Here is a 21479-nt window from a genome sequence, read left to right on the forward strand (position 1 = left end):
TAGGGTTTAAAATGTAACACAGTATGGTAATTTAATGATTCTTATAGGCTGTATGTAAATGCTACAGGATTTGTATCTTGTACTAGATTGGTTAGTGAGAATTAGAATATTCAGCACAGAAGAAGATTTATTGTATTGTAATGGGAACTTTGTTCTCTTTTACTCTTTTGTCCGCTGTCTCTCATCCTCCTTACCACGCTCTTGCCTTCTTTCTCTTTCCCACTCTCTTTACCACTCTCTCTCTTTGGGGCCTGCTCTGAGCTGTGCCTGGCAGCCCCCAGCAGGGCCCTGCACCCAGGCCCTTTGCAATAAACCCCAAATTCCAAGCCCTGGCCTCAGAGATCTCTCACTTCTATCCATCCCCATAGCTCCTACAATCTTGAAAAACTATAAAAGCAACGTGTTATTGTAATAAATCCCTCTCACACACCCTTCTGAGGGAGTGCTGGTGCTCTGTGCCGCGTCACCCACAGGGTGACAAAGCCACCCAAGCAGGCGTCCAGGCACAGACACTGATCACAGCCCTGCTGCCACAGCTGACCTCTCCTTTGTGCCAGCAAAAGGAGGTTTGTGCTGGCTCATGCTTCAAATCACAGCCAGGCTAATTAGGAACAGCCCAGTTCCCCCATCAGAGCCCCGAGAGCCTGAGTGTTGCTGAAACAATCCACTCTGCTGGGAGGCTGCAGGGAGCCAAGGGTGAAGGCCAGCAGCTGATTTCCAGCAGGGCACACCAGTAAATGACACCAGTAACATCCACCTTGCCAGCCCCAGCACACACAGGTCCCATCCTGCTGCACTCACTGGGGTCTGATGGGTTCACCAGCCCCAGACCCCAGAGCTCTGGGTGGTCCAAGGATTCCCAGCAAGGCTGGGCAGGCTTGGAGCAGGGCCCAGGTTCCCCAACATCCCCTCCCTGCAGCAATGAGCCTGCACTGAAAATTTATTTACGTCCAAGCCCTCAAAAGGGAGCTCTAAAGGGAGCCTCACCCCAAACTTTGAGTGCTCCATTTACAACCCTTTTATCTATCAAGGATGGGAGATACCACAGGAGCTCAGGACAACTCAGCTGCTTCCTCAGTCTGTGGTCACTGTAATATTCACAGAATTCACAGAATTTACAGAATCCTCAGGTTGGAAAAGACCTTTAAGATTATCGAGTCCAACCCAGTCCCAACACCTCAACTAAACCCCGGCACCCAGTGCCACATCCAGGCTTTGTTAAACACACCCAGGGATGGTGACTCCAGCACCTCCCTGGGCAGCCATTCCAGAACGTTATCACCTTTCTGTAAAAAGCTTTATCACCCTTTCTGTAAAAAAACTTTATCACTCTTTCTGTAATGAACTTTTCCCTAATATCCAACCTTTATTTCCCTTGGTGCAGCTTGAGGCTGAACTGTTGTCCAGCTCAACCTCTGCTGCAGTTTGCTGCAAAGCAAAGCTCACCTGATGGCAGGTGGACAACCAGAGCAGGGAAAAAAATATCCATTTCTACACTGACAGGATCAAAAAGCCACTAAGAGGCAGCAGAAAAGGTGTTGAAACCTGGGCAGGAACATGCAGATCTTCCTGCAAGAGCTCACACAGCCCCAGTGAGGGCTGTGGTGATTGCAGCCAGAGGATGAGTGAATGTTGTGCCTGTCAGCAGCTCAGGAGAGCAGGAAGGACAGCACCTCACCCTGCAAGGAGAGCACTGGGGAGCTGCTGCTGCCCAGCCAGGGTAAATATTGGGGAGCTGCTGCTGCTGCTGCTCGGGGCTGGCCAGCAAAAATATCCCGTGCTGAAAGCTCTGATAGGAGTCTGGCCAGCACAGGGAGCGTCCTGCCTCTAAAGAAAACACATCTGTGTTTCTTTCCAGGCAAGAAAAAACGGTTCCATTAGGGTCAGACACAGATTTCTTGAAATTTCTTGAAGATGAGCGGGGCATGGAACAGCACAGCTCCACTCACATGGGTTATTTTCATGTCCTTTTCACCAAACAGCCTCACCCTGCCCACATCCAGAGCCAGTACTGACTCCATCCTTTCTCAAGGAGGAACCATCATCTCACACACCAGGACAGCCCCTCTGACAGGTGGCAGATAAGGAAAGAATGAGTCACTGGCAAGGTGTCCCTCCCTCCCCAAAGCAGCCTCTCATCCTATTAGGAAAATCCAGCACAAATGTTGACTGATGAGCAAAGCAAACCAACCAGAGCACTTTTAACAGTGAAAGAGAAGATGAACATCCAGACAATTAGGGTTTTCAGCAGAAATTTGTCCAACAAAAGTATCTTTTTTGGAGTATCTTTTTTAAAGTATGTTAATTTGTCCAAGAAAAAGTTCTCTTTTACCAAAGAGAACCATTGATAGGAGCCAGTAAGAAATTAAGATGAAGGGAAGGATGATCTTGTGACTGGGGCCTTCGTGTATCCTCAATCAGCACATTCTCTGTGGCAAGGACTGTGAGGTTTGAAAAATGCTACAAATAACCAAAGGCATCAAGAAACAGACAAAAACAATATGAATTTTCTGCAAGCTAAGGCAAATAAAGCTGTTTCATTGGTCTTTTGGAATTTTTCAGGGGCAACATCTCTTTAAAAGCAGGATGGAAACGACAGTTAAAATGAAACTGGAAAGCAAGGAAAGCTCTCTGAAGATGTTTACAAAATGATCACTCTCCCCAGTCCCCTGTGCCTGTATCTGTCCTTCACCTGCAAGCAATGAAAATGCTCAAACCTTTACAAATTACAGGCCTGGGAAAGAGCAAAGCGTTGTCTGGCAGAGAAAGGGATGGCAGGGGGTCATCTCTGCCCTGGGTGTGAAATATAAATCACCCTGGAATGAGAATAATTTGAGGTTGCAAATGCAGAGGAATGCTCCTGGTTCAGCTGAGCTTTCCTCTGCCAGGAGGCAACAGGGCAATTAATGCTTTACAAACTCAGGACAAGCTGCACAAAGAATGATTTATCCCCCCTGCTTCACATTCTTGCCTGTTCCTTGTAATTAGTTCACTCCAAAACACCAGAGTTTGGACTGTTTTCTGCCTTTAATTTCAGTTAGCTGAGCCATAATTTGTGTCCTTGTGTCTCCTTGGCCATCCCTTTTTCACAGCCCATTCCCAAAGTGGTGACAGTGGGATCTGACAACAGATATTCAGGATCTCAGACTTATATTTAAAATATTCTATTTAAAATATTCTCTTTAAAATATTCCCACCACTCTGCCAAAATGGCGACAGTGGGATCTGACAACAGATATTCAGGATCTCAGACCTTTATTTAAAATATGATAGACTTTTATTTAAAATATTCCCACCACTCTGCCAAAAGTCCACATTGTGGGGCACAAGTAGTTAGTTATTGGGTTAAAAATAAAAATAATTTAGATGTCATTTCTTAATTAGACAGTTTATCCTTAAAAAAACATTGTAGAAAAAGAGATACAGCTCCATTTTTAGTTTGTTAGAGTGAAGTAGTGTAGAACTCACAGTTTGTAAGACTGCAATATAGATAAAAATCTAAAATAATAATAATAATAATAATAATAATAATAATAATAATAATAATAATAATAATAATAATAATAATAATTCTAGATAAATATAGATTTAATCTATATTTTTATATCTATATTTAATCAATATAGATAAAATCTAATAATAATAAAGAATAAAATAAATCCAATCTAATAAAAGACTAATAAACATCTGAGTCCAAACAAGAAATACAATCTCCCACATTTAATCCCAACCCAAATTTAAAAAAAAAAAAAAGATAAAACATCACTATAGACCCTGCAGACTCAGCAATGAGAGGGATGAGAGAGGCAACCATGTGTCCCTGCAGCCCAAGGAACAAGTTCTCAGACCAAGGAACATTCCAGCTTTCAGGGGTTGTTTGCTATGAACTATCATATTCCCAACCCAGAACATCTGTGAGCCACCAAACACAGGAAACTCAATAACCTTCAAGACAGATGCTTGTACATCTCACAAAGGTTAATTAAATAAAGCTTAGCAGTCCCAAAACGCAGCCTGGCCAAAGATACAAGGTGTCACAGACATCTTTTATGAAAAATCCTTTCCTTAGGATTTTTTTTGTCCTGAGAAGCTGAGAGGCCTCAGGAACAAAATGTAAACATTGATTATCTGCTGCTGTGGAATGCAACAGGTGCATCTGTGATTGGGCCATGTTGGTTGTTTCTAATTAATGGACAATCACAGTCAGCTGGCTTGTACTCTCAGTCCAAGACACAAACCTTTGCTATTCATTCTTTCCTTTTCTATTCTTAGCCAGCCTTCTGATGAACTCCTTTCTTCTATTCTTTTAGTATAGTTTTAATGTAATATATATCATAAAACAATAAATCAAGCCTTCTGAAACATGGAGTCAGATCCTCGTCTCTTCCCTCATCCTCAGAGCCCTGTGAACACGGTCACAACAAGGCTCCTTTCCAAGGTGGCCACACTACCTTGGAAAGAAAAGAAAAAGAAAAAGCCCCAGGGCTGGCTCACCCCACAGGCTGTGACCCCAAGGTTCCTTTGTTTGACCCAACTTTAATCAGCTTCCTTCTCTGATTCCAGCAAATCCCCGCCACGGATGGCAGCCAGGAATAAAGGCTATTGTACAGCACAGAGCTGTGTTTCACAGCAAGCCACGATAAGTATTTCCTTTCCAAACACCCGAGCTCCCCGAGCACCACAAAAGCCAAGAGGAGATTGTTGGAGTTTTGCAGATAAAACAACGGCCGGCGGCAGAACGTGAATAAATCAGGGCATCCCTCGCTCCAAAGCTCTTGGAATTAAAGGAGGAATTTGGCAGGGCTGCTTGCTGTGCTGGCAGGGAGGGCCCTGGAAGCCAGAGGAGCAGTGACAGAGCTGCAAGGATCCCTCTCAGCAATTCCCACCCCTGAGACAAACATCATAACCACAGGTGGCTGCAAGGAGGAGGATGAGGATGATCCCACACTCACCATCAGAAGGGCAAACACCCCATCCCTGGTGATATGCCCAAAACCCCAGAGAACACTTGAAGAGTCATAAAAAACACTGTTTAGCTTTTGGAACCCTGGTTACTGAGAATTTTAGACTTTCTGCACTGACCGCCAAGGGAACACTGCATTGACCTGAGGCCATGGAGAAGCTTCCAAAACGGAATGACACAACTGGGATTGTGGGTGTGGAGTTTGAACAGAAGTGTGCAATATCACAGGGTGGGAAACTTAGAGTTTAAGGGTTTAAATATAGTAATACATATAAAGCAAAATGAAGGTTTTAGGGCGGAGGCTGATCCTTCTTCTCCACCTTCTCTCCTTCTTCTTCTCCACCTTCTTCTTCTCTCCTTCTTTTTCACCTTCTTCTTCACCCTCTTCACCTTCTTCTTTACCTTCTTCTGCACCTTCTTTTTCACCTTCTTTTTCACCTTCTTATTCTCCTTCTTCTTTACCCTTTTCTCCATGGGTTTGGGTGGTTTTGTGTAATTGGATAAAAAAGTCCTCATTGCAGGGCACGGGTGGTTGGTTAGTGGGTCAAAAATAAAAGTAATTTAGGTGTCATTTCTTAAGTGGACAGTTTAGCCTTAAAAGGCCTTGGAGAGAGAGAGATAGGGCTCCATTTTTAGTTTGTTAGAGTGAAGTGCTGGAAAACTCAGGGTTTGTGGGACTGTAACATAGATAAAAACTAATAAACATCTGAGTCCCAACAAGAAATACCATCTCACACATTTAATCCTGACCCTGGCAAAAAGAAGTTAAGACTTGACATTTAACCAGCTTGGAAAGTTGATTTTTTCTTTTGCTTTGCAGTGTGGTGCTCAATGCACAAAGCCTCAAAATTTAGGATAGGAAGGAAATTACCTCAGGGAATGTCCAAGAGCTTTCCTTGAGAATCATAGGAAAACATCAGGGCTGTGATGAAATGATGCTTTTCCAGCCAACAAATAGGTGAAACAGTCAGAAAACAACTCATGCAAGATCTCGAGCAAACAAACACAAGTTACTTGTGCTGAAATTGGAGGGATCTTTGTAGAACAGCCCAGTGGGAGCTGCTCCCACCTCTGCACTGAGCTTCCCTGGGCTCTGGTGCCCCATGGTGGCGTCACCTTCGGGCAGCCCAGAGGCTGAAATGGAGCTAAACTGCAAGTAAGGCTGAGCAGCCACGTTTCTCTGTTCTCACCCAGCCGAGTGTAAAATGGACACGGAGACACAGAATGCTCAATTAGGCTTCTGAAATCCACCTTTCCAAACCGTCCCCATAAACCCACTAACAAGGTTGTGGTTCCTCCAGGGGAGTGTGGGCTCCTCATAACTCATGAAATGCTGCCCATGGTTTTTATATTTCCCACTGGGGAATGCTGATGTCAAAAGCAGAAACGTTGTGAGCAGGGGCACTGTCATGTGTGTGGTGCTTTGTTGGGGGGTAAGGACGCAGAACAAGCATCCATCTTCCTCTCTAAATCTGTTTAAAAGATTTACACAATGAAATCCTCTCTCTGTTCGCTGATCTGGACAGAGCTGTGCTGACGGCCAGCTCCTCTCTTCATTCTTTTTCCCTCACCTCGTCTTTTCCTCCCACTTTTCACTGAAGAAATTACTCCAAGCTCCAAGAGCAATGGGACTGGTAGGAATACATCTCACAAAAACCTGGCAAACCTGGAGCAAAGAGCATCAGGTGATGACACAGAGCATGACACACAGTGGTGGCCCCTGGTCCAGCAACTCCCTCTCACCCATCCCAAACCTGTGTGGAGAGCCCTGGGCTAAGACAAACCATGGAGACCAATCTATTCCAACATCCCAGGGAGAACACTGCAGCCACCAATGGTGTCACAGGGCCTTCAGGTCAGTTACCAACTGAACACACAGAGCTGTGATTAAATTACAGCCCCTTGTACAATCTGGGACCACCTGGCAACAATTAGAGCAGCACTGGCTGAACCCAGGGTCCCCCACGCACGTGGGCTGTGCTGGCTGCAGCTTCTCCCTCCTGCTCGCAAGTTGGGAGCCCCCCTGGCTTCTCTTCCCATTCCAGCTAAAGCTGTAACTAATTAGTGACAGAAAAAGCAGGTCTGTGATTACACATTTCATTTCGTGTCATTATAACTGGCACCCCGCGCGGGCTTCCAAAATGGCTCCGAAATTCTTGGCACAAAACCGCCCACGCCAGCTCCAAAACACTAATTGTGCACTCAGAGGAAAAAAGGGATCACAGATGGAAACGGTGCAAGGCAGGGCTTGCAGTTTTGGGGCTGGACAGCTTGTGCACACCAGGAGATAAAGCTGCAAAGTTATCAATTGTCAAAGGGAGCTCAAAAGTGTGAGGCAGCCACACGAAATCCAGGCTGGGAACAGGCAGGGATTACCTTCCCAAAAGGAACGCAGAGCTGGTGGGTGTCAGCTTGTCACGCCTGAAAAATCAGTTCTAACCCACTGTACATGGAAATATAATGACCACTTAACTGTGTTCCCACTATTGAATCTCCCATACATCCAATATTGGCTCTGTTTTTTCCTACAGGAACACAATCGACTTCCTGATTTCTCCTCCGTGCTAAATCCTGCTCCTGGCTCACACAACACCTTCTGCCAAGGCTGCACTGGCTGAGGAAGTTGTGATTAGGGAGGTTTTGTGATTAGGGAGGTTTGGTGAAGGTTTAGGTGAATGTGCCGTTCTCCAAATATTCACATTTGCCATCAAAATGCACCATTTTGCCAGACAGAGCTGTGTACCTGCTTAAAAGGTCTTTCTTCTATCGATTCTTTTACCATACAGGGACCACCATGGGTTAGGCCAAACCCCACAAACTTTGCACCTTCGATGCATTAGAGCTGAAATCCAGAGCCTCAGCATTGGCTCTCTTAAGGACCTGATGACTTTTCAAAACCCCTCCCGCCAGAAGAGAAGATTATTTACAACACAAAGGTAGCATTGAAGCCCAAACACTCTCTCCTGGAACTAATGAGCCCGTGATGAAATGCTGCTTCACAAAGCCAGTTATCTTCTCATCTAACACTTTAGTCTTTAGTAGCTTTCCATGGCCGTGTATCCCTGGGGACTGCAGTGATCCCAGATCAATCCCGGATCAATCCATATCAATCCACGCAGCACTTGTGTCACTGCCTGCAAGCTGAGCCTCGTAAAATTAAGTGTGTCTGGGGGGAAACCAGCCATGCTGGGGCTGGGCAATCTCAGCCCAGAATGGTGAGGGTCCCCTGGACTCTCCTTTCACTCCAGAGATTCCTCTGATGAGGAATGTGCAGGGAGAACCAGTCCCAGGGCCACGGCTCCAGCCCCAGCACGGCTTTGATGGTTCTTGTTGGTCCCTTCCAACCTAGGATGCTCTGAAATTCTGTAATAATTCTATCATTCTGTAATTCCATGATAAAGAAGCTGCAGAGGAACAAATTCCCTCAGCTGCTGCTTTGATTCTGGTGCCACTGATGCAAGAGGGGTCCCATTATGAGCTCTGGAATTTGGGAAGCTCTTTGCCAAGCATCCTGCTCATCCTCATGCCTCTGGGTTGCAAATACTTCCCTACACAACAAGGCAGGAACAACTTCCCATCTCCAGGTGTGTGCCAAGGTGTTCCAGCCTCCAGCTTTTTCCAGCTCAGATCATGCAAGAGGACCTGGTATTTCTTTTAGTCCTTTCCTTCAGGCACCGTGAGAGGAAATGGCTTGCCGGGCCAAATTACACAGTGGTTTGGTTATTCCTGAATCTTTCACCTTAAACACCTAAAAAAAACCACATTTTCATCAGGGTCCCAGCAGAGCCAGCCCAACTCACCAGCAGCACTCAGCTCTCAGAGCAGCTCAGCGAGACCCAAAGCACAACAATGGAAAATATTAGAAGCAATTTCAGCGACACAAATCAGGGGTTAGAAGACAGGGGTGTTATTCTTGGCAGTGCCCCAGATTTCCTGAATGAGCCGGACAATTCCCTGCTCTGTGCTGCAGGCTGGCACATATGGAGTGGAAATCATGATAACCTACTTCCCAGCCCGGGTCTCCCCCTCCGTGCCCTCCAGGCCTCCTGCAAACGAGCTCCTAATTCAGAGCGACAGAGTTCAATGTGATGAAATTTGGGGAAAGGGTAATGACACTGTGCAGAGAAGGAATAAATTATGGGAAGCATCACCGCCTTCTGCTCAGAGGCCAGGCTGTGTCCTTTGTGAGAGCTCAGCCAGGCGGGATCCTGGCGAAGTCGGAGACATGAGACTGATGTAGGAGGGAGAGCCATGAAGAAAAGCAATGTTTGGGCTCCCTGAGGTCCAGAGATGGAGCTCCCAGGGGAGCCCAGGATGGATTTTACCCAGCACTGAGCTCCATCTCGGGTGAGAGGTTCAGGAGTTCAGTCACAGCCTTTCAGCTGACTAAACAAAGAGCCTGCAGCAGCCAGGAGGTGATGGACAAAGCAAAGCTGCCTCTCAGGGACATTAAACTGTCAGCTGGACACATTTCCTGCCGAGCTTCCAACCTGCATCACCAGCCTGAGCTGCCACCCCGTGACGGTGCCCATGGCTGGGCTCTGGGGCTGTGCTGGGCTCCAGAATTGTGTCAGCCTCCAGGGTTGTGCCAGGCTCCAGGGTTGTGTTGGGCTCCAGGACTGTGCCAGTCATTAGGGCCATGCCAGGCTCCAGAGTTGTGCTGGGATCCAGGGTCATTCCGAGATCCCTGATTGTGTTGGGCTCCAGAGTTGTGCCAGGCTCCAGGACAGAGCGGGGCTTCTGGGCTGTGCCAGGCTCTGGGGTTGCGCTGGGCACCAGGATTGTGCCAGTCATCAGGGCTGTGCCAGGCTCCAGAGTTGTGCCAGGCTCCAGGATTGTGTTGGGCTCCAGAGCTGTGCCAGGCTCCAGGGCCATGCCAGGCTCCAGGGCCATGCCAGGCTCCAGAACTGTGCTGAGCTCCAGGATTATGTTGGGCTCCAGAGCTGTGCCAAGTTCCAGGACCACGCCAGGTTCCAAGGACATGCCAGGCTCCAGAGTTGTGCTGGGCTCCAGGGCTGTGCCAGGCTCCAGGACCACGCCAGGCTCCAAGGCCATGCCAGGCTCCAGGGCTGCACCAGCTCTGAGGACCCTGTCAGGCTGGCCCAAGAGCACAAACAGGCTGGGGGTGGCTGAGTTCCAGCTCCTCCACGCTCATCAAGAGTTCCAGACTCAGCTTTTCAACATCTCCAGCTGCAAGTGGAGCTCACAGAGCTTGGCAGACATGCAGGCCCCTCACCTAATCACTGAGGGCTTTACCTGAGTTATTGAACCCAGGTGGAATTCAAGCAGCATCTCAGAGGCCACTTGAAAGCAGGCAGCTCAGTCTGAGAGTCAAACTATCAGTGACCAGGCAGGGAAAGGACCTGATGCCATCCCAAAAATGCAAAGGGTGCCTTGACTTCTGACCCTTCTCCTTCCCATGGAGATGAACAGAGATGGAGCAGAGGGCAACGCAAGGCAGCAAATCCTCATCCTCACAAGAGAAGGGGACAAAAGACAGAACCTGCCAGGGTCAGGGCTCCCTGCATTCCCCTCTGGCAGCCCTGGGGGTGGCAGGAGCAAGGCTGGGTGTCACCATTTCAGAGGGCACACAAGGAGAGGAACAAATCCAGATATTCAGTGAGGTCTCTGTTTCTGTGTAATTTTCCATCTCTTTCTGAGCTCTTTGCTGCTAGCAGAGCCCACGGCTGCCAGTACTGTGCCCACAGCTCTGCTCTGGGGACATTTCTTCACCTGTAAGAGCTCAGAGACACAAACTGCACCAATAATACATTAATTTATGATTTTTCTGCCTAATATCTGTATATTGTATTTCCACATCAACCCAAGTTTCTTCCAAGGCTGCAGATCAAACCCCTCCGTGTCTGGGGACGTCTCTGTTTTTCCCATTCCCACACTGGGGTATTTTTATTTTGAAGGAGAAATGATGATCAGCACAAAGAGCAAACAGAGCCCTGCAGAGAGGAGATGCCAGCCCCCAGGGGAGAGCAAGATGCCCTCGGTGGAGAGATTCCACTGCACAGCAACCCTAATTAAACTGTCAGCAGAGACGCCCTTGCCCTGCTCTGTGCTCCTGGAGCACCATCAATGATCTCTGCAGGCACAGAGGAAGGGCCACAGATCCTGCTGACGTGTCCTGGCACAGCTCTGTGCCATTCAGCAGAGCCACAGCAGCAAGCACAGCCTGACCCCGGGCTCCACACACCAGCCAGAGGAGCTTCCAGCACCCATAAATGCAGGAATAAATGCAGGAATTCATAAATAACAGCCTGGCTGTGTGCCCCTGCCCCAGCACCTCCCCGATGCTCACAATTCCCTCCCAGACCTTCCTGCACCTCCTGTGCTCCACAAGGACAAAGCCACCAGCAGGAAAAGCCATCACACCCCTGCAAACCCACAGCCTGGGATGAGAGTTTAGTTACACAGAGCACAGCCACGCTCCCTGATGTGGGAAATAGAAATAAAATCTTTTAAAACGCTCTGAGTTATCTTATCTCTGTGAAGCTGGGAACAATCTCTGCACCTTGGGGCACCTGCAGGGACCAGGCATATTGTATTTATGGGCAGGAAGGAATGATGAATCTGACTCCATGTTCTCAGAAGGCTGATTTATTATTCTATTCTATTCTATTCTATTCTATTCTATTCTATTCTATTCTATTCTATTCTATTCTATTCTATTCTATTCTATTCTATTCTATTCTATTCTATTCTAGTAAAGAATACAGAAAGGATACTTAAAGAATGCTAAAAAGATAATAATGAAAACTCCTGACTCTTTCCAGAGTCTCAGCACAACTTGGCACCAATTGGCCAAAGAATCAAAAACAATTCACACCAGAGTCCAATGAATCAATCACCTGTGGGTAAACAATCTCCAAACACATTCCACATGTGAGCACAACACAGGAGAAGCAAATGAGATAAGAATTGTTTTCCTTTCCTCTGAGGCTTCCCAGCTTCCCAGGAGAATAATCCTGAGTGAAGGGATTTTTCACATTTTTCCAGAAAATGTGAATACCACAGAGGCAGAGCTGTCCCATTTGCCCCTGGGATGCTCCTCCAGCTTCTACCTGTGAGAGTCTGGAAGCAGAGAGCACAATTCCCACCTCAGCCCCAACCTGGTGAGGTGGGAATTCCCACCAGCTAACCTGGCTGCTCTGCTGCTGCTCAGAAGATGATTCAAAATAAAATGCAATTTTATTTTCTGCCCCCTGCCTGTGCTGAGGGCCAGCAGAGATCAGCTCCCCGTTGTGCCTGTTGCACTCAAGGCACATAAATCCCTATTTTTCTGTCCCAGGAATAATGCTACAGCACGTTCTGGGTGATATCCAGCTGGGCTTGAAGGGCTGAATGAGGACAGAGCTCACCACCTCCAGGCCATGATCCACATCAAGCTCCCCAGCAGCTCAGCAGCAATTCCTGCAGCAGTTTTTGGGTTGGGGTCACTCTGCTTTTGTCCCTCTCTTCTCCCCTCCAGCCCAGCCCTGCAGTGAGCAGCCCCTGGTGATGAGAAGGATGAGTTCAGAGCGTGCCCTGAGCAGCTCTATTTCCTTTCCTCTGCTTCCTTCCTGCATGGAATTACTCACTTCCTTGGCAGGAAAACTCATTCCAGAAGGTGCTTTTCTGAGTTCAGCTGAGGTTATTATCTGCTCACTGACAGGGGCCACAAGGCACCCGTGGAGCTTCCTCTCCCCTGTGGGTTGTTCTCCTGTGCCACAGCTTGGGATGGGAAGAATAAAGCCTGGTTGTTTGACACACCTTTTTTATCTTTTTTTTTTTTTTTTTTTTTTTTTTTTAATAAAAAATGCTTTGTTACAAGCATCAAAGCCCAGGGAAGGCACAAAAAGACTCTCCACAGAACAAAAGGCAAGCAGCTGTAGGAAACATCTTCCAAGGAGCTGGCTCTGATGGCAGGGCAGGGCAGACCCCAAAATGCTCTTCTGCTTCTCCTGCCCATCACTAAAATCACTAAAATCACTAAAATCCAAAGCTGCTTTTCTGTAGAAAGATGGAAAGCACCTCCAAGGTGTAAATCAATCAGGCACTGAGGTTGTATGGAATAAGCTAAAAGTTTAGAAGTTATAACTTCTGTTATAACAATAACGATAACAATATAATAATAATTTTATAATTAATTATTGATAATACAAATACTATTACTTATTCATATTATTACTGTTATAAAATCATTAATAAAATTAACACTATTATTCTTATGATTATATACTATTATATATTACTATATATTATATATATTATTATCATATAGATAATATATTTATTATATAATAATTATTATCTTATTATTGTATAATTCTATATTATATAGTTATTATTATATTATAATGATATTATTATATACTATTATCATATAATAATTGTTATATTATTATATAATAATGTATTATCCATCATTATAATAATATATATTATATTATATTATATTATATTATATTATATTATATTATATTATATTATATTATATTATATTATATTATATTATATTATATTAATAACAGTAACAATAACAATAATTATTACAACAATAACACCAATTATAATTTTATAATGAGTTATTGATAATACTAATACTACTACTTATTAGTATTATTACTATTATTAAAATATCGATAAAAGTTGTTTTTTTTTTTTTAAATTGTCGTTGTTGTTTTTGTTATTACACCAGGAAAAAAAAACTAATAAAAACCCATGATAATTATTTTAAGCACATTTTAAAGACATTTTTAGAGCATTTCCTGCAGGCACAGGACTTGGAACGAGCCAAAACAAAGGAAGTTGAGTAGAATAAAATGACACTTACTGTGCAGGCAGCCAGCATCCCCTGCGAGCTGGGACCATCCTGGGCAGCACCTGTAGGTGGTTTGGGACCTCAGCTGGTACACCTGCCTGTAGCCTGTGTAATACACCAACCTGAAACACAAAATCCCAACCAGAGTCAGCTCCTGCAGGGCAGGGAAAGGGGAAGGACAGAATTTGTAGCCATGGGTGCAAATAAAATGGGGTTTGCAAAAGTGCTGCCATTGTTTTCCACACGGCCTGGCAGCGATCACCGATGCTAAGAAAATACTCCTAATTTACTCTAATTAGGAACACAAGAGACAACACCCAGGTTTCACAGATTATTTTTTTTTTCCTCCTTTTCTAGACTATTTACAGCTCTGAGCTCCTCCCTTACACAAAGGAAATGTGAATTTTAAGAACAGGTATTTCTGCCTTAGTGAGCGGGAGCAGGTGATTCTAAGGGGCTGATGAGCTAAAAAATCAACATAATCCTGATGACAACACCAAGATACTCCAAGAGTTGTGCTGGACACAGCAAAGCTCCACAGCTTTGACACTGAGGGTCCCTTTAACACTCCCAGGAGCTCCATCCAGGGTGGGAGCTGGGGGAGCAAAGCAGGGACTGATTTGAAGCGTAAATAAACAAAAGCGACACAAAATTTTTTGCCCCGGAAATTTGGTGTTGTGTGTTTGTGAGGATTGAAACACAGATAATACTTCTGAAGCTGGTTTTTTGAAAAGCTCCCTTGGCAGAACATGAAACTGCTCCACCAAAGCCAATCAGGCAAACAACAACAAATATTTGGCAGGGCAGATGTGTTGTGCCTGTCCATTGAAAATATTTATCCTAACTCAGTCGATTTGTTTGATTTTGTCTGGATGTTCCTAAAAAAAAAAAAAAAACAAAAACAAACAAACAAAAAAAAAAAACAGTGAACCTTTAATCCCTGGGAAGGAAACCTTCAGCAACTCCTGCGTGCCAAGCAGCACGTGGAAGCACAGCTGAGAAAAATAAAAGCAGACACCAATATGTATATTTTTTTTTGTTTGTTTTCTATGAGCTGTTAACAAATTATGAAGGTAATTGTTGTGTTCCAGAAGCAGCTGAGAAAGCAATTCACAGGCACCAGGCTCCAACCCACCAGGATGCTCCTGGTACCAGGAGCTCTCTCCAGCCCAGCAGGAAGGAGAAGGGGAGATGGTGGATGCAGGGTGGTGTGAACATGACAAAGATGGGGAGGAAAAGCTCAAAATAGTGAACATGGCTCAGGGATGGGGAGGAAAAATCTCAAAATAGTGATGTGGGACAGCTCAGGGCTCCCTGTGCCCCAGCAGTGCCCTGAGCAGCCTCATCCACCCTTCTGGGGGATTCTGTTGGACACTCCAGACCCTTCAGGACAGGGAAATATTGTGACAGCCTTGGTGTCTCTGGGTATCTGGGTGCTGCAGATGGGAAACAGGCACACAGGAGATGCTTTATCTCCAGTGTTTCTCTCTTCTTTTGTGTTTTAAGGAGTCCCTGGCACAGAAAATGGGGAATGAGCCAGAACTAATGGAACCCAGGGACTCCTGCTGTGTCCTGCTGCTGGAAAATCCCCTTCCAGCCCCTCTGGGATAGCACTGGCATTCCTTCAGGCTTGGCAAGGGAGGGCTGGGCAAAGCTACCTTGCTGTCATTACTCACTGGGAAGCTGCACAAAGGGATGCACAAACATCCCTTCCCCAGGAACACAGAGCAGCACAGCCCGAGGATGCTCCAGCTGAGCAGATGCTGCTTTTCCCAGTGGCACCATTAGAAACATCAATTTGGCCTTGATTTTAAAGGCTGCTTTTCCCAGTCACCTCCAGGAACTCAAAGGCCAATTTCAGGCCAGATCCTGGAGCTGTGAATGCTCTTCCTGAGCTGCCAGAGCTGCTGGGTCCAACTGGAGCAGCTCCAGCATCCCTGTGAGCACCAACACCGCGCTCCAATGCCACGGCACAAGGGAATTTGGCAGGACAGCTCCCAGCTCCTGGAAAAGCATCCTGCAATGGGAACTCCCAGAAGGTTAGAGAGAGGAGATCTGGGACAAAACCTTGCCCAGGGAATGGTCTGCTGATAGTCCTTTCCCTGTCTGGATTTCACAGCTCCCGCGGTGAGATCGCTCTGTGGCTTCACCTCTGTTCTTCCATCAGGATCAGTTTTAGCACTGGAAAAGCCTGCTGCAATGGGAACTCCCAGAAGGTTAGAGAGAGGAGATCTGGGACAAAACCTCACCCAGAGAATGCTCTGCTGATAGTCCTTTCCCTGTCTGGATTTCACAACTCCGCCCTCAGTGGGTTCCCCTCTATGCTTCTATCAGGAACAGTGTTAGCACTGGGTTGTTCTGATATTTGTAATGCAGCAGAACAGAAAGTTATTTCATTTCAGTCCCTTGATTTGTGATGTCAAGCCCGTCCTTTAAGGAGCTGAAGGGACTGCTGGGGCTGAGGAGCTCCCAGCCTTTGAAGTGGAAGCAGACAGGGCACCCATCCTTTCAAAGCCTTCCCTGCAAACACAGCCAAGAGTCAGACTCTCTCTGCTCCTTTGTTACCAGGACACAGATCTCATCACCAGGGTAATTACCGGCAATTACAGGTTAGGAGGAATTCCTAAAGACAGGACTTAAAAGCTATCTTGAGTCCAAGATGTTTCTTTGAAACGACAACTACCATTTTTATTCTGCAAAGCCTTGTAACTCCCTGATGAGGCCGGAAGAGCAGATGGAGGCTGGAAGCAGCTTGGGCACGTTGTAGTTTGGCTGCTGCACAGGTAAGAAAAGTTCATTTCTATTGTATTTGCAGGGTGCCTGTGGCAGGGGGGAACGATGAATCTGATTCCATGCTCTCAGAAGGAGAATTTATTATTTTATGATTCTATATTATATGAAAGAATAAATATAATAAATATCATAATATAATATATGTAATGTAATGTAATGTGTAATATATAATATCATATCACATCATATCATATCATATCATATCATATCATATCATATCATATCATATCATATCATATAGTAGATTGATCAGCCTTCTGCAACCATGGAGTCAATGCTCATTATTCTCCGTTCAGGGGCTTTCTGCTACTACAGATTTATTATTTATTATTTATTATTTATTATTTATTATTTATTATTTATTATTTATTATTTATTATTTATTGCTGTTATTTACTACATCTTATTATCATAAGAGGTTAATATTTTAGAATCATTCCCTATTTCCTCAGTGTGTCGCAGACATATTTTATGAAAAATCTTTCCTTTAGGATTTTTCCTCCTGAGAAGCTGAGAGGCCTCAAGAACAAAATGTAAACAATGGTTATCTGCTGCTGTAGAATGCAACAGGTGCATCTGTGATTGGTCCATGTTAGTTGTTTCTATAATATGGACAATCACAGTCAGCAGGATTGGACAGAGAGCTGAGCCAAAAACCTTTGTTATCATTCTTTGCTATTCTATTCTTAGCTAGCCCTCTGATGAAATCCTTTCTTCTATTCTTTTAGTATAGTTTTAATGTAATATATATCATAAAATAATAAATCAAGCCTTCTGAAACATGGAGTCAAATCCTCATCTCTTCCCTCACCCTAAGGCCCCTGTGAACACCGTCACATCAGTGTCAAGAAAAAAAATACAACTTTATCATCTCTTACTGAAGTAAGACTCTTCTAAAAAAAAAACCCCTATTGTTTTGGAAGTGCCCGTGGAAGTTTCCACGCCCCGTTTCCCAGCAGGAGCAGCCCAGGCGGAGGGAGGAGCACCCACCTGCGCTCGTGGCCCGCGCACCAGCGGCGGCCCCCGCAGTCCTGCTGCCACAGGCGGGCAGCCTGCACGCACGGCTGCCGCAGCCCCACGACCGCCAGCTGCCGCTCCGCGCACACGTTCGGCCTGCAACAGAGAAATAAAGGGCTGTCAGGGATGCTGGGGAACCAGAGGGGTCTGGGGGGTCGCAGGTGTAAGGGGCTACCACAGCCCCGTGACCCCCAGCTGCTGCTCCGCGCACACGTTCGGCCTGCAACAGAGAAATAAAGGGCTCTCAGGGATGCTGGGGAACCAGAGGGATGTAGAGGGATGCAGGGGATGCCTCAGATTTAGCTAGGAGATCTGTTCATGGCCACTGAGTGTCCCTGCGCGGCGGATCAAATTCCAGCATCCCATGGGGAGATGCTCCGCCCAGGGGAGGAGCCAAGCATTCCTACCCGGATACAATCTGAGGGTTGGGACACCAGCACAGCCTTTTCCACTGCATTGCCAGAGGGAGCCCAGGCCCATCTCCAGCAGCCCTGGAGCTGCAGAGGAAAACTCCCCCCTTGTGCAGGATCCCTGCTGCAGCAGAGCCACAGCTGGCACTGCAGGAGGGCTGAGCCCCCCTGGGATGGGGCTGGGACACCACCCTGACACACAGGGGGTGAGGTCTATTCTGACTCTGTCAGTGTTTTATTCTTTTTGTACTATTGCACTTGTATTTTTCTAATTTTTTGTAGTAAAGAACTGTTATTCCTCAACCCATATCTTTGCCTAAGAGCCCCTTAATTTCAAAATCATAATAATTCAGAGGGAGAGTGTTTGCATTTTCCATTTCAAGGAAGGCTCCTGCCTTCCTTAGCAGACACCTGTCTGTTCAAACCAATACAGGGGTCACAGCTGTGAGGGGTGCAGCATTCCCACTGCCTGGATTTCCTGCTGGCAGGGCAGGAAGGGCTTGGGCAACCTCCTGCATCCACCCCTCAATGAGTTAATCTCTGCAGGGAAAAGAAACAGTGCCAGGCCCACCAGCCACAGGGGTGGTTTCATGCTCATTCAGAGCTAAGGGCTGTGAGGCTAATTCCAATAAATCAAAGAAATGTACTTTGTTTCTTCTCTAATCCCAACTCTTTCTCCAAGCACAAGTCAGTGGGTTTAACTAAGGATGAAGAGTGAAGACATTTGTCCCTGACTCCGTGAGCCACTTGGTATTTGGGGCTGCTTCTGCTGCTTCCCACAGGAGCCAGAGTTTTCTTAGAGATGCTTTCTATTAAAAAAAATAGTGAAAATAACTCATTTGGACGTGGTGAAGCTTAGAGGTCACAGCTGGCATCTGAATTCACCAGGCTGCTCAATTCCAACCCCGGCGTGCTGGCGCAGGGCTCTGCTCCAGTGCCCCATCCAAGAAGTCCTGAAAGCAACAGCCAGAGCAGGAGCACAAAACCCTGACGTGGGGAGAAAAATCTGCTTCTTCCAAAACCTTTATCTGCTAAAGGACACGCTTTTTTTGTAAAGAATTCAACCCCTCGGGGAGGGCTGCTTGGAGTCTGCACCCCTGTCCATGGACAAAGGGAATTCCAGTGATCCCCTGGCTCTCAGAGACCATCTTCTGGCAGGAGGCCAAATTTGCAAGGAAGTCTTCCAGAGCAGCCAAATGATTAACACCAAACTGTAACTGTAAAATGTAATTAAAGAGAGCAGCCTACGTGCTGCTGGAGTTAACAGCGGCGGGCGGGGAGGAACGCGGGATGAGAAAGTGAAGTGAAATAAAAGCAGCAGGTCTTGGAAGAAAGGGTGAAGCATTCACACAGGAATCACCTCTTGCACTCAGACAAGTTTCAGCTGAACCAAGGAGTTTTCTCCTACAAGAAGAGACTATCCACATTTTCAATTTTCAATATTCTCCTTTCTGCACACCTAGAAGTAAATAAAGAAACCCACAATAGCTTCCTTACTAAACCAAGGAGTTCCCTCCTACAAGAAAACACTATCCACATTTTCAATTTTCTATTCCCCTTTCTGCACATCTAATAGTAAATAAAAAAAAAAAAAAAAAAAAAAAAAAAAAAAAAAACAAAAAAAAACCCACGACTGCTCCTTCACTCTCTGATTTGAAAACTCTGCATTTGGCTCCTGCTTTTCCATCCCCTGCCCGACAAAAACCCCTCTGGAACTCTTTCCTTCCTACTCACATGTGGGGCTGCAGTTTGGTGCCAGCAGCCAGCGGGGACATTCGCAGCGCCACGATGAGCGACAGTGCCACGGCAGGAAACTCCATCGCAGCTCCTCTCCCTCCCTCCCTCCAGGTGCTTCCAGCGGTTATCCCGGGAATCCTGGCAGTCTCCTGCTCCCGTGTCCGTCTGTCCTTGCAGAGCACAAAGCTACGGGAGCACAGGGGGGACAGCGGATTTATCCCTCCTGGATGCTTCCTCCCTCTCCGCTCAGCCACTTTCTTCACCCCGCTGGAAATCACGGCGCAGGTTGCAGCTGGATTTTTCCCCGGGCCAAACCCGGCTCCTCATGCTCGTTTGCTCGCGGTGGAAGGCGCTGGAGTGACTTTTCCTCCTGGGATTTGCTTCCTGAGCTGGGGGCTCACAGGAGCTGGGTTGCGCCCAGCAGAGCAGCCCCAAGCGAGCTGAGCTGCTCCGGAGCTGCCATCCCCTTCCCGAGGCACTTTGAAATCCAGCCAGGAGAAAGGAGGAAGGAGGGGTGCTCCTCTGGCAGGAGAATCTCACCTCGCAGGGGTTTTTCCCGAAGCAGGCAGGGTGATCCTTCAGCGCATCCTCCGGAGATGGGAGAGAGGAGCTCGGCACACGCACACACACGCACCGGAGCAGCTTCCCTGCGGGTCAGGGCAGTAAGGAAACTTCCCCCTGCCTTGCCCAGGTCCAGCTCCTTTCCCTCACATGCCTCTTTCCCCGCTGTCGGTCAGAAATCCCTCCCACGAGCGGTGCCCGGCCCCGAGCAGAGGAGGGGGAGGATGCAGGGATGGAGCAGCGGTGCCTCGGGGCTGCTTCTCCTGCACCACCCGAGGCTGTGTGCGGGCGCACCAGCACAAATCCCGTCCCCAGAGACTCAAAAAACATCCCACAGAGATTCAACCTTCCCCGTGCACTCCAACAGATAAAACTGATTGCTTCCCAAGGAAATTCTGCTGGCGGGGACGCCTCCAACTGCACGCAGCAGCTGGCACAGCGGGATGGGGAGGAGGAGAGCAGGGATGCTGCACTAAACATCTCAAATACACCATCCCCAAGGGCCAGGAGAGACCAGAGCAGCAACTGGGCACCTCTGGGCTGCCCCAGGGCCCTCCAGAACTCGCTTGGCCTGGGGCAGGTGCTGATTTCCATCAGAGAAGCAGAGTGAGAAGGTGGAAGGCTGGGATAGTTTCATGGATATATTTTGTGGCTAAAGGACAACCATTAATCAAGGCTAAAGTCCCCAAGGACCATGCCCAAAAGCTGCTGGGTCTTGGAAAAAACTGAAGCAGCTGCTCCTTACACCAGAACCCTCCCAAGGTCACAGCAGTGCCATAAATCCTCAAGTAAGAGAAAAGAGCAGGTGAGGGGGGTTAATGCTTCCACTTAGCAGTAAAATATCAGCCAAGCCTAACGGATGGGAAGAAAACATCATTCATTCTTCCTTGATAAGAAAGGCAGCTACATAAAGATGTTTTATAACAACGGAGAGAGCTCCAGGATACAATAAATCCAGGCCTCGCTTTTTCTGTCTGGGATTAGAAAGTTAGAACTTCCTTACAGTAGGAAACAGGCTGCTCTCAGTTGGATTTCCAGGGATTGCTCCCAGCGGGCAGGGCTGGGAGTCGGGCTCCCTCTCCAGGACACGGCTGGAGGCCAAGGATGGGGATGGATCGGTGCAGCCACAGCTGCCACACCGCCCCAGGTGACAATCCTGGCTGTCACAACGCGCTGCAGGGTCCTG

General features: G+C 46.9%; 1 protein-coding gene across 1 annotated transcript in view; it reads right to left on the reverse strand.

The window, feature by feature from the left end:
* MEGF6 (multiple EGF like domains 6) overlaps nt 1–20556 on the reverse strand; it is a 92505-nt gene extending 71949 nt beyond the window's left edge. The window contains exons 1-4 of the mRNA XM_063177104.1: nt 20273–20556; nt 19730–19918; nt 17559–17681; nt 13788–13897 (exon numbers count right to left, since the gene is read on the reverse strand). Of these exons, the coding sequence (XP_063033174.1) occupies nt 13788–13897; nt 17559–17681; nt 19730–19815 (319 nt within the window). The 5' untranslated portion in view covers nt 19816–19918; nt 20273–20556. The remainder of the gene's footprint in view (nt 1–13787; nt 13898–17558; nt 17682–19729; nt 19919–20272) is intronic.
* Nucleotides 20557–21479: the final 923 nt, after the last annotated feature.

This window comes from Melospiza melodia, chromosome 26 (genome assembly GCF_035770615.1).
Source record: "Melospiza melodia melodia isolate bMelMel2 chromosome 26, bMelMel2.pri, whole genome shotgun sequence".
NCBI lineage: Eukaryota > Metazoa > Chordata > Aves > Passeriformes > Passerellidae > Melospiza > Melospiza melodia.